This window comes from Colletotrichum gloeosporioides, assembly GCF_011800055.1.
Source record: "Colletotrichum gloeosporioides strain Lc1 chromosome Unknown consensus_108, whole genome shotgun sequence".
Classification (NCBI taxonomy): domain Eukaryota; kingdom Fungi; phylum Ascomycota; class Sordariomycetes; order Glomerellales; family Glomerellaceae; genus Colletotrichum; species Colletotrichum gloeosporioides.
Genome location: NW_025544753.1, coordinates 116498 through 128440, shown reverse-complemented (window position 1 = coordinate 128440; position 11943 = coordinate 116498). Strand labels below are relative to the sequence as shown.

Genomic DNA, 11943 nt, shown 5'->3' with positions numbered 1-11943 from the left:
ACAGAAGTAGTAGGGGTGCCCGCACTTGTTTCTGATGAGATTCGCGATGTCGATGTTAAATTGGCGATGATGTTGCGGTGTGTTCGGGGGGGTGCCTTTCGATGTGGACGCTGAAGAGGTAAACATGATTCCGAAAAGGGTTAGCTTCGTCCTCTTCGGGTGCCCCCACTCTAAGCAGGTTGTCCCACTGTGCCAGTAGCCAGCCTGGTCGATCTGAGTCCGTGCTTGTCGCGCCTGCACACAGTGAAAACCCTCGACGTCACTAAGTCTTAGGTAAGGTTATCTGCCTTACCTTAGTTAAGGTGCCCAGACTCTTGACGGAGCGGCAAATACTTTCCCCGGTCGTTGTCTTACCGCCAGCCCCGCAGGCCCCAGTTGTCCCAGGTCCAGGGGTTGCTGTGTAGTGCGTGCTCCGTACCTGCCCGGCAGAGCACTGGTAGGTTGGAAGTGTAAGGTAGGCAGACCCACACTACTGTGGGCTGGCGACACTGATGAGAGCTGTCCAGTTCAAGCTGCATCAGCTTGCCGCATCTCAACGATACTCACGGCGCACCCACTCGTTACGTACGCCGATTTAACTGCACCACCTAGGCCAATTGGCCACGAAACAAGCACAACTTTCCCGCGCGAGCGTTCACGAAATCGACAGTAGCTTCTGGACCCGCAACGAAACTCGCCATGCGCTTCCTCCAATCCCTCTTGGCCGCGACCTCGTTCCTGGCGTCCGGTTCTCTCGCTGCCAAGAAGACCACCGAGGAGCGCTTCAATGAATTTCACACCAAGGCCCTCTCCTCCTCCCCGATCAAGCTCGCCGACACCAGCTACAAGTCCTTGACCGCCACCCCCCGCGACTACACCGTTGCCGTCCTCCTGACGGCTCTCGAGTCTCGCTTCGGCTGCCAGCTTTGCAGAGAGTTCCAGCCGGAATGGGATCTTCTCGGCAAGTCCTGGACCAAGGGCGATAAGAAGGGCGAGTCCCGTTTGATTTTCGGCACTCTGGACTTCTCTGACGGTCGTGAGGTCTTCATGTCGGTAAGTTCTCACCTTACCACCGCCCCATTGTCCGAGGCAAGACATGGACTAACACGACAACCAGCTCGGCCTCCAAACCGCTCCCGTCCTCCTCCTGTTCCAGCCCACCGTCGGTCCTCACGCTGTCCCTGCCCAGGAGCCTTTGCAATACGATTTCACCAGCGGGTTGGTTTGAATAATTGTTGCCACTGAAGAAAGAGACTGACACACAACGTAGACCCCAGTCTGCCGATCAAGTCCACGCATGGCTCTCGCGACACCTGGCTGACCGGCCTCACCCTCCGGTCAAGCGTCCTATCAACTGGATGCGCTGGATTTCTTCCATCACCATCATTCTTGGTCTGGGCACAGTTGTCGTCACTGCCTCGCCTTACATTTTGCCCATCATCCAGAACCGCAATCTCTGGGCCGCCGTCAGCCTCATTGCCATCCTTCTCTTCACCAGCGGACACATGTTCAATCACATTCGCAAGGTTCCCTATGTTGCCGGAGATGGCCGCGGCGGTATCAGCTACTTTGCCGGTGGCTTCCAGAACCAGTTTGGCTTGGAGACCCAGATCGTGGCTGCCATTTGTAAGCTTCGCAACTGTGTCCAAACATGTGCATCGCAGCTGACAGATACTAGATGGTGTCTTGGCTTTCTGTGCCATCTCTCTTACCGTCAAGGTTCCTCGTATTGGCGACTCGAAGACGCAGCAGGTTGCTGTGCTGGCTTGGGGCGGCGTTTTGTTCCTCATGTACAGCTTCCTCCTCAGCGTCTTCCGCATCAAGAACGGCGGCTACCCCTTCTCTCTTCCTCCTTTCATGTAAGGAGACACCTGGTAAGCCGAACGCATTGGAGGTATACCTCCAAGCAACACCGCCGTAAAACGGGTCGTTTCTACATCGTTGCTCGGCACGCTGTATTCCTGCAGCCAAACGACCCAATGTCCTCGTTGACAGGAGTGTAAAATAAAGATATAGAAAGTGGTCACAGAGGATGATATGACCATTACAACGACAATGTACAAGTTGAACTTCGGAAATCTACGATAGGATCTCCTGGGGTGATTATTGACGGAAGACTTGGCATGCTCAAGTCGAGTGTTCGGGACTGATCCAAATTTCTGCTGCGCTGTGGTTGGGATGATGATACGACGCAGTCTACCCTTGATATTCTACCTTGCCATGGTCTTGCTGTGAGGACAAATACTAAGCCCACTCGAGATATCATCGACTGACATGTTGCCGTGGTCAGCCTGCATTGCCATTCGCGTCTTTGCCATCGTAGTGCCGCTTCGTCGCGCCGCAATGCCGCTGTCGTAGTCAATGCCATTCTCACCCGGCCACTACATTTTCCATGACCCCATGGGAAATGAGTTCCAGATACTCTCCTGCGACGGAAACATAGGCCAATTCAGGCAGGAGACAAGCAAATCGACAAGTTTGCTTCTCTCACGACCCATCGTCCCATTGCCGCCAAGCGCCATGGTGGTATCGGGTACTTAAGCGCAATGTGGAAGCAATCTGGATGCGCACTGGTCGGAAGGCTGCTCCGCGACGGGACCCAACCCCGCGTTTACGAATGAAGTTCGGACAGGAACCTTGGACACGTCCACTTGAATCTCGGGATACCTTGAAAGCTTTGCAATGTTACCGGGCAGCTTCGCTCTTGTGACTTGCTGTAAGTTGGAGAATCAGCGATGATTTGGTCCGTGCCGTGTGTCGTGCTCAATTTCACGCTGCTCTAAGCAAGGAGGCGAGCGGGGGAGGGAGTGCAGTTAATATGACAGAGGGCTACGATACATCGTCAATTTTGCACGAATGGGCAACGTCCTAGTCGGTAACCATTGGCAAATTGGTTAGCGAGACAGCCAAGACGCTGCGGCCCTGCTCGGATATTTTAGCCGGCCAAGAGAAGCTTGAGCAACGAGCTTAGCGCCGGCACCCAACTTCGTGCTGTCGATCTGGGGTTCGCCGGCTAAAGTCGACTCAACGACACTCATATCCATGGCGGCAATAACTGGATGACACTTCGTGGCGGGGATTTTGCTGTACCTGCTTCCCGATGTGGGATTGCCGCCACGGAATTTCTCTTGGGCCCCTCCTTTCATTCACGGTTTGCTTTGCGTCTTGTGTTATTCTCGCCCCTACTTGGGTTGGCTTGATTGCATCTGTTGTGGAGGCGGCCGCTAGTCGACGACTTATACGCAGGTACAGATCAGATCGAACCGGTCAAGCGCACACTAAAGAAATGACAGGTTGATACTGTCCACTGGCACTGGTTTCTGCTCTTTCTCACGCTCCGAGTAGTTTGAAGATCTCACAGGGAAGCCCTGGTGATGGCAAAGCGATCATACGAAAGCGGGTAAACAAATCCTGACTACGAGAGTTGGACGAAATTGCCAGTCGAGGCTTGCCAGCACTACAATACCCTGTCTCGCCACTCGCAGATCATGAACTGCTAACATGGCCTAGATACTTTCCTCCGGCTAGCCCGGATGGAAGCATCTGAGGCTTTCTCATGTTGCGGGGGTTGCAGGCAATAAAGCAGGCCAACACTGGGAGACCATCTGACTGGAGGATCGCTTTCGAAGAAACCGCTTCAGGACGCCCATCCCATGTTGCCTGTTTAATTGACGAAGGGATTCATATCGAACCCCCTGGAATGAAATTGCCCAGACATGCCAATTGGAAAGATCAATCTTCCCAGACGGCTCGTCTTCTTCCACCAGCCTTGGCTTGCCCTTCATGGCAACCGCATCATCGCAACGCGGAGAGAGCTGGCCGAAACCTTCGCAACTGTCGGGCCTATTTCCTGATTGATGTCGCTTTGAAGGCGAGTGCTCTTGAAGATCGCAAGTGCGTAATGTTGTGTATGGGACTCACAATCTGACTGGCCTTGAAGGCTTGAGGTGTATAAATATGGTACTGTCTATCTTCATCCTCAGACTCTCATCAGACAACTCAGCATCACGAAAGAAGAGCAGCTAAACCAGGAGACCCCGCATCAACATGAAGTTCACAACCGCCACTGTGACGGCCTTGGCCTCGACGGCCATTGCTGCGCCTTCGACCACACGCAAGGAGCAACCCCGCGAAGCCGTCTCTGCCTGCTCTTCGGCCGTCTCCTTGGACGCGAAGACGAACGTTTTCTCCAAGTACACCCTGCACCCCAACAACTTCTACAGGGCTGAGATTCAGGCTGCTGCCGCAGGCATGAGCGGAACTCTCAAGGAACAGGCTCTTAAGGTCGCCGATGTCGGATCCTTCGTATGGGTGTAAGCCGTCCTATAACTCAACGTCCGCCTGAGAGAACATTGCGGGAGACTAATGATAACCGTTCAGTGACACCATTGCAAACATTGCGCGTCTTGATCCTGCCATTGCTGACACCCCCTGTGACCACATTCTGGGTGTCGTCATCTACGATCTACCGGGCCGTGACTGCGCTGCCAAGGCTTCCAACGGCGAGCTCGCTGTCGGCGAACTCTCCAAGTACCAGTCGCAGTACATCGACCCCATCGTCAAGATCATCAAGGCGAACCCCAACACGGCCTTCGCCCTCGTCATCGAGCCGGACTCTCTCCCCAACCTGGTCACCAATATCAACCTGCAAACCTGCCAGAACTCGGCCGCCGGCTACCGCGACGGCGTCGCCTACGCTCTGAAGAATCTCAATCTTCCCAACGTCGTCATGTACATGGATGCGGGCCACGGAGGCTGGCTTGGCTGGAACGACAACCTCAAGCCCGGCGCCGAGGAACTCGCCAAGGCGTACAAGGCCGCCGGCAGCCCGTCCCAACTGCGCGGTTTCGCCACCAACGTCGCCGGCTGGAACTCCTGGTAAGCATCCAGTCTCCTTTCAGACGACTTATACAAGGGTTGAAGGATGCTGACTGGACATATTAGGGACGCTGAGCCCGGTGAGTTCGCTTCTGACCCCGATGCCCAGTACAACAAGGCCCAGAACGAGAAGAAGTATGTTACCCTCTTCGGCGCCGCTCTGCAGACCGCCGGCATGCCCAACCACGCCATCGTCGACACCGGTCGCAACGGCGTCCAGGGCCTCCGCGAGGAGTGGGGAAACTGGTGCAACGTCAACGGGGCCGGCTTCGGTCTCCGCCCTAGCGCCAACACTGGCCTCGAGCTGGCCGATGCCTTCGTGTGGGTCAAGCCCGGCGGAGAGTCTGATGGCACCAGCGACTCAAGCGCTGTCCGCTACGACTCCTTCTGCGGCAAGCCCGACGCCTACAAGCCCTCGCCGGAGGCCGGAACCTGGAACCAGGCCTACTTTGAGATGCTCCTCAAGAATGCCAAGCCCGCGTTCTAGATGGCGAGTTGGAGGCTTCTTGCTTGGTATCTTGGCCGAGTCCCACTCACTGTAAACAGGAAACGGAGTGAGGCCAAACAAAACAGGGGAAATGCCCTTGCGTACTCCCATCCCGACGTGATGAGCCAACATTCCCTTTATTTGTATATATTCAACATTTTGGATACACAATTAGCCACAATCAGTACATAGCCAATCAATTCCGTACTTAAACATCATACTCTTAAAGCATCTGGATCCGCGATCTTGACGGTGGAACCACGAACAAGGCCCGAAGTGGCAAAAAGGGGTGAGCGTTTGTAGCTTGAAGCAAGTAGGAATCAGTGTCACTTGCTGCTCCTTCCTAAACACAGCGAAATTTGGAAAATTGGAACCCAGGTATCAGTGTCCCAACACACACCACAGTAGAGCATCACCCATCCCGGCCGGAAGGGACATAGAAACACGGGCAGCATACAGAAACACTCACAGTAAAACGAGGTCGGCTTCACCGAGAAATGTAACAGAAAACAGCATATTTTGTTTGCCAGGTCTTTTGATTTGGGCGTTACGTGGGTTTCATGTCCAGAGTCCTTTCGTAGGCTACCTATAAGCCAGCAATGCAGTCTCATCCCCATTTTTCACAAATCGATTTGACCCTGCGCATCCCGAAAGACCAAACGAGGAAGCCAGCCTAGGACGCCCGCCATGATCTACCATCTCAGAGCCCTTTCCCCACCACACATCGTCATCACCATCCATAACCCAGAAGAGAGACAGAGAGAGCTTTTATGCCCTTTATGCTCTCGACATGACACCCCAGGCACGGATGATGTTGTCGGTGTAACCGGCGAACAGGGTCTGGCCGTCGGCGCTCCAGGCCAAGCTCACGCACTCAGGCTCACGGCTCTTCTTGCCGACAGCGGTGAACTCGGGCTTGAGCTCATCAACCTTGCTCTTCTTCTCAAGGTCAAAGATGATGATGCTGCTGGCGGTGGCAGCGCAGAGCCAGTAGCGGTTGGGGGAGAAGACGAGGGCGTGGATCTCGTCGTTGGCGTTGAGGGAGTAGAGGTGCTTGGACTCGTTAAGATCCCAGAGCATGGTCGTTCCGTCCTTGCCACCGGAAGCGCAAAGAGAACCGTCGGGGGAGATGGTGACGGTGTTGATGTAGCCGGTGTGGCCGATGTGGTCGGTCTGCAGCTTGCAGGTGGAGAGCTCCCAGACCTGGAATTGCCAGTGTTAGCCCACGACGTCCATCTCGAAAGTGGATACAGAGGGGGAAAAATGGATTCGAGGGTGCGAGATCAGTGCATTGGTGAATAGTGGTCTCATGGCCTGCAAAAAACAGGCTCTGAAGTAGCAAATACTTTTGGTTGCAAAACATCATGTCGAAGATTTGTTCAAAAAAAAAAAAATTCCGGTTCCACGCGGGGATTTCCCACATACCTTGACGAGCTTGTCCCAGCCGGAGGAGACAATGACGGGGTTCTGGGGGTTGGGGCTGAAGCGGACGCAGGAAACCCACTCGGAGTGACCCTTGTCGGTGATGGTATACTTGCAGTCACCGAGGGTGTTCCACAGCTTGATCGTGCGGTCGCGGGAACCAGAGACAATTTGTCTGTTGTCGGCGGAGAAGGAGACGGACAGGACGTCGTTGGTGTGGCCGACGAAACGGCGGGTGGTGGTGCCGGTGGCAAGCTCCCAGAGGCGGAGGGTCTTGTCCCACGAGGCGGAAAGGGCGTAGGCGCCATCCGACGAGATAACCTGTATTCACTCCTCCATCAGCCCAAAGTTGGTCAACAGCCCCTAGACGGCGCAGAATTTTCGCGAAGTCCGGGAGGGGTCGAGGAGACGTACGCAGTCGGAGACGATGTGGGAGTGGCCCTTGAGGGAGCGCTTGGGGTAGCCGTACTGGGACTCGTCACGGGTGAGGTTCCAGATGATCAGAGTCTTGTCACGACTGGCGGACAGGAGCATGTTGGGGCTGGCGACAAATGTTAGCGACCAAAGCTCTCAAGCCTCAGATTCGACCACCAGCGCATCTCTCTCCTCGTCTCGGTTTCTGGAACCCGTTCCGTGTCGAGAAAGCACCGTGGGAGTCATCGATGGAAGTCGTACTTCTCCATGGAGGTAGCCAGGCTGGTGACCCAGCCATTCTGCAGAGAGCATGCTCGTCAGTCCTGGTGGTCCAAAATTTGCAGACAAAAATCGCCCGTGACGGCCGCAGCCGCAGCAGCAGCAGGAGCAGCGGCGGCAGCAACGGCGTCGGCACGGAGAGTGGGCAAGCAGCAACTTACGTGGCCCTCGAGGGTACCCTTGAGAATCAACTGCTCAGCCATTGGGAAATGAGGCAATCAGGTCGATTGAGTGGTGAGAGAAAGGTGAGAAAGGTTGGAGTTGATTCTGAGGTCACACCTTTGATTGACCCTTGGAGCTCTTGCTGAATTCAGGAATTTGTGTGTGGGCGAAAAAAAAGCCCTCTTCGGATTAAGGTATCCTACGCGAAGCGTGGAAGAGGCTGTCGGTGGGGCTGCGACCAATGGGCGTCCTGCGTGGCGGCAGCGCTGCGACGAGGCTGATTGGCTCCACTTTGCGCGCTCAGAGTTGCATGTCACTGTGCAGGGGCGACGGCGGGCACGCCTGCAGAATGGGACTTGGGTCGGGAACGACTGGACCTACGGAGCAGAACATAAGTTGTGCAGGATTCAAAGCGTAAGGTAGGGTCACTCACAGCCTGTGTATGGATTTTTATCTGCTCCTACCGCTGCTGGGCCCTGCAAGTCTGTCTCTGCCTGGGCGTCCCCTTCTCCTTTCTTGATCAACCGCATCGTCGAAACCTTGATTGTTACTGTGAGCGCATGCCCATGTTGTCTGTTGGTTTGCCCTCCTGCCCGGTGGTTTTAACGGCATATTTCCCAAACCCAAACGCCTTGCTGCTGAATGCATTTCAATGCGAGATAATGCTTTGCACCCTCCGACTGAATGCGACAACCGTGAACGACTATTGTGCCGCCCGTGGAGAACATCTGCTGCCACCATCACTGTTGTCGATTCTTCCCATGCCGGGGAAAAAAAAAAAAAGTCCCTGCCAACAACGGCCCTCTTAACCTTGACCCGCAGCTCGTTTCCCCTGACGCTGCACCTCTCTGCGCAAGTGTCGCGCATCCGAATTGACAATCATGCTGTGGTCGGCGATCTCGAGTTGTCCGGTTGCCCCTCCCTCCTTCTTCATGAACCCCTCCATAGCCGCGGCCCATAACGAGTAGCGCTCCTTGGTCATAGGGTCGCGCTCCGATAGGGATCTGACCTCTTTCTGCTTCCGCATCTTGGTCGCCCTGACCAAGCCTCGCAAGGCTTCCTCGCCTTGTTTTGATGCCTTTGCAGCCTCGTCCCTCATCTTCTGAGGATCTCGTCCGCTGTCGTCCTCCTTTGGCGTGTACTTGTACGTGTGCTTGCTCGGGAAATCAGGGAACGATTTGGGAATGTATAATTTGGCCTCCTTCTCTGGCCTGCCACTCAGCTCTTCTCCAAGAAGTGGCAAGGTAGTATGCGCATCAGGGTCCTCGGGCATCGGGTCAAAGTAGTCGACGGCGAGCTTAGATTTGGGGACGGGCTGGCGAGCGTGAGGTCTGAGAGCCTTCGTCTTGAGGGTGAAGCGTTGCATTGTAGACTCGAAGTCGGCAGGCGTTGGCTGCTCGCGGCGCGCGGCGAGAGAAACTCGTTTGAGGTCCTCGATGAAAGAAGCCATATCTACGCTGGAGATTAGCTCAAAGTTGCGGCTGTCAGGGTCCCCTATGGTTTCTCACAGGTCTCAACTGTCACCAAATAGCTCTCCATAGCCTCGGTAGTGGCGGAATCAAAGCCAACATGTTGCAACGCCAAGCCAATACTACGTTCGAGGCCGCTTTTTGCTTGATAGTCGAGGGAAGGGATGATGACTTTGGTTGCGTGTGGGAGTAACGACTCGTTGTCTTCGGCGGGTGTTGCGGAAAGCCCAATCTCGGTCTTCTGCCGTTTTGCGTTGGACTCCTCGTCGTCACTGGGCAAGTTTCGTTTGCGTGGGCTCGTGGCCGCAGCGGGCGAGGCAGGTGCGGACATGGCGCGAAGATCAAGTGAGGCCTGCGTATCGAGACGCGGGTGGATGACGCGCTGGCTTTCGAATTTCAGGATGTTTCGTCTACAAAAGTTCGGCGGAACGACGACGGGCGACAGGCGATGAGTGCCGGGCGCTATTGTTGGAGCAGATGACCCAGTCGACGCGAGAGCGTAGTTGGACCCTCGCAGGGACCGATTTTGATAGGGAAGTTGCAGCTATTTGGGCGGAAACTGTCGGTCGGTACGTACTTTCCAGCAGCAAAACTGGAGAGGACGCACCGGAGGTTGAGGCTCTTCCTGAGGTGCCTACCTGAAGGTACCTTACGAGGCACGGAGGTAAGCACGTAGGTATCCACACCTTACCTTGCTCAAGGTACCTAGGTAGGTACCTTAGGTAGGTTGAGGCAGGTGGTCCTTGCACGGCTCTTGGGAGTTCATTGTGGGTTCTCGCCAAATACGTACAGTGGGTGATCTCAGCCCTTTGGTTCGCCTCACTCATCATCGTCTCCCTTCGTTCAATGGCGTACCTGGATTCGCGTTCATATGGGACTCGAACCTCGTCCATGTGGTCCCAAGATGGCTCTGGACTTGCCCTCGTGATTTTTGTTTTCCATAGTTCCCTTTAGTGTGTTGATTTACGGATAGCACAACTTGAGTCGAGGGGCTGTGCTACTATCTTATCTGACACGCGCGTGGCACTCAAAGAAGCAGTGTTCCAGGTGTTCCACACGTCGCTCTACCTTTAATATGCCCGATCCCCTCTCCTCCCGCTGTGATATGCCCAGCTATCCAATGCAGCTTCCGCCTACCAAACATTGCCGGATCTGGAGAGAGAACGGGAGAGAACGCCACCCTCAGTTCTTATTGCTATCTTCGCGGGTCTGAGTCAAGCGCCAGCAGTTGTCCCTATCTCAACCCGAGTCTCGACGCAATCTCGAGCCAAGGGGGCCGCACTCTTTCTCATCTGACTCCCCACGACCTCTCTCACGAGTCACTACCTTACACACAGAACGCGTCCACTACCGATCCTTGCGGTGCCATGCAGAGCCTGGAAACCTTGCGTAGCGGTGGCTACCGTGATCTTGGCCTACAGAAGCTGAAGCTCGCTGGCCCCCTGAGCGAGTTTCCCTTGGAGATTCTTCATCTTGCCGATACGCTTGAGCATCTGGATCTCTCTGGCACGGGGCTTTCCACTCTACCTGACAGCATCGGTCAACTGCGTAAGCTCAAGATTGCCTTTTTCTCGGACTGCAACTTCAAAGCCTTTCCCGAGCAGCTGGCACAATGCCCGGAACTCGAAATGGTGGCCTTCCGCTCCAACGGCATGAGCACCATCCCGGAGGATGCTTTGCCCCGTAACCTGCGCTGGCTTATCCTCACCAACAACCGCATCGAAAACCTCCCGAGAAGTGTTGGCAAATGCGCGCGTCTTCAGAAATGCATGCTCGCAGGCAATCGCTTGAAAAACCTGCCCGACGAGATGTCTGCGTGCAAGAAGCTTGGCTTACTTCGTCTTTCCGCCAACGATTTCATCCATCTACCACCCTGGCTTTTCAAGCTGCCTGAGCTGGCGTTCTTTTCGGTGGCTGGTAATCCATGCTGCGCCATCACCCTCGAACACGAATTGGCCCAGCTTCGCAAAGTAGGTTGGCATGATCTAGAGGTCGAAGGCTTGCTTGGTCACGGAGCTTCGGGTGACATCTTCAAAGCGAGATGGATGTTGGCCGACTCCGTCGTAGAGGAAGTGGCCATCAAGCTGTTCAAGGGCGAAGTGACAAGCGACGGGACGCCTCTCGATGAGATGTCAGCTTGTCTGGCTGCAGGATCGCACAAGAACCTAATCAGCACACTGGCAAGCATTGATGGACATCCAGAGAAGCATGGCCTCGTTATGCAGCTCATACCGCCCCACTACCAGACTCTGGGGCTTCCTCCTTCCCTGCAGAGCTGTACGAGGGACCGCTATGAAGACGGGAGGAAAATGCCGCTGGACACTGTTTTGGAGATTCTTGCTGGCGTTGCAGCAGCAGCTCTTCACCTGCACGGTCGTAAGGTATCTCATTGCGACCTTTACGCCCACAACATTCTCTTCAACGAGGCGGGACATGCCCTGCTCGGCGACTTTGGAGCGGCGACAGTGTATGAAAATCTCAACGGCCTCGACTTTGAGAGGTTGGAGATTCTTGCCTTCGGTCATCTGGTTGAGGACCTCTTGGGGGTAACGGGCCCGGGCCATTTGGAGATGGACAAGAAGCGACGGACGATCGAGGGACTACAGCAGCTGCTTGCTCGATGCTCGACCCCTGTAGTCGGAGATAGGCCGCGTTTCGTGGATGTTGTGCAGATGCTTGAAGATTTGCAATGAAAATATCAACATTTACACAGCCGTGGGGGAGAGAAACGGCGAGTCTCAATCAAACGAGGGTTAGATAGACATAGAAATAAACAAGAAGCTTAGACTAGATGTCCATCTGTGGACAAGGGTAGAAATGATTAGGCAATCAAACGCTTTGGGCGATGCGGAG

At 55.0% G+C, this 11943-nt stretch overlaps 5 protein-coding genes across 5 annotated transcripts; 3 read left to right on the top strand and 2 right to left on the bottom strand.

Annotated features, from left to right (window-relative positions):
* Window positions 1-491: 491 nt before the first annotated feature.
* GCG54_00011866 (Tumor suppressor candidate 3) lies at window positions 492-1842 on the top strand (the record flags this gene model as incomplete). Its single annotated transcript, XM_045411756.1, has 5 exons — window positions 492-564; window positions 653-1032; window positions 1097-1197; window positions 1250-1605; window positions 1658-1842. The coding sequence occupies 5 exons, from the start codon at window positions 492-494 to the stop codon at window positions 1840-1842; spliced, it is 1095 nt and encodes a 364-aa protein (XP_045256939.1).
* Window positions 1843-4026: 2184 nt separating this feature from the next.
* GCG54_00011865 (1 4-beta-D-glucan cellobiohydrolase CEL6C) lies at window positions 4027-5344 on the top strand (the record flags this gene model as incomplete). Its single annotated transcript, XM_045411755.1, has 3 exons — window positions 4027-4292; window positions 4360-4857; window positions 4903-5344. 3 exons carry the CDS (start codon window positions 4027-4029, stop codon window positions 5342-5344), a joined length of 1206 nt encoding a protein of 401 aa, XP_045256938.1.
* A 777-nt stretch (window positions 5345-6121) lies between these two features.
* On the bottom strand, window positions 6122-7662 carry GCG54_00011864 (Guanine nucleotide-binding protein subunit beta-like protein; the record flags this gene model as incomplete). Its single annotated transcript, XM_045411754.1, has 5 exons — window positions 6122-6547; window positions 6770-7087; window positions 7181-7307; window positions 7442-7479; window positions 7621-7662. 5 exons carry the CDS (start codon window positions 7660-7662, stop codon window positions 6122-6124), a joined length of 951 nt encoding a protein of 316 aa, XP_045256937.1.
* A 764-nt stretch (window positions 7663-8426) lies between these two features.
* On the bottom strand, window positions 8427-9421 carry GCG54_00011863 (uncharacterized protein; the record flags this gene model as incomplete). Its single annotated transcript, XM_045411753.1, has 2 exons — window positions 8427-9073; window positions 9130-9421. 2 exons carry the CDS (start codon window positions 9419-9421, stop codon window positions 8427-8429), a joined length of 939 nt encoding a protein of 312 aa, XP_045256936.1.
* A 1036-nt stretch (window positions 9422-10457) lies between these two features.
* GCG54_00011862 (uncharacterized protein) lies at window positions 10458-11783 on the top strand (the record flags this gene model as incomplete). The annotated part of the gene is made up of 1 exon (XM_045411752.1): window positions 10458-11783. One exon carries the CDS (start codon window positions 10458-10460, stop codon window positions 11781-11783), a length of 1326 nt encoding a protein of 441 aa, XP_045256935.1.
* Window positions 11784-11943: the final 160 nt, after the last annotated feature.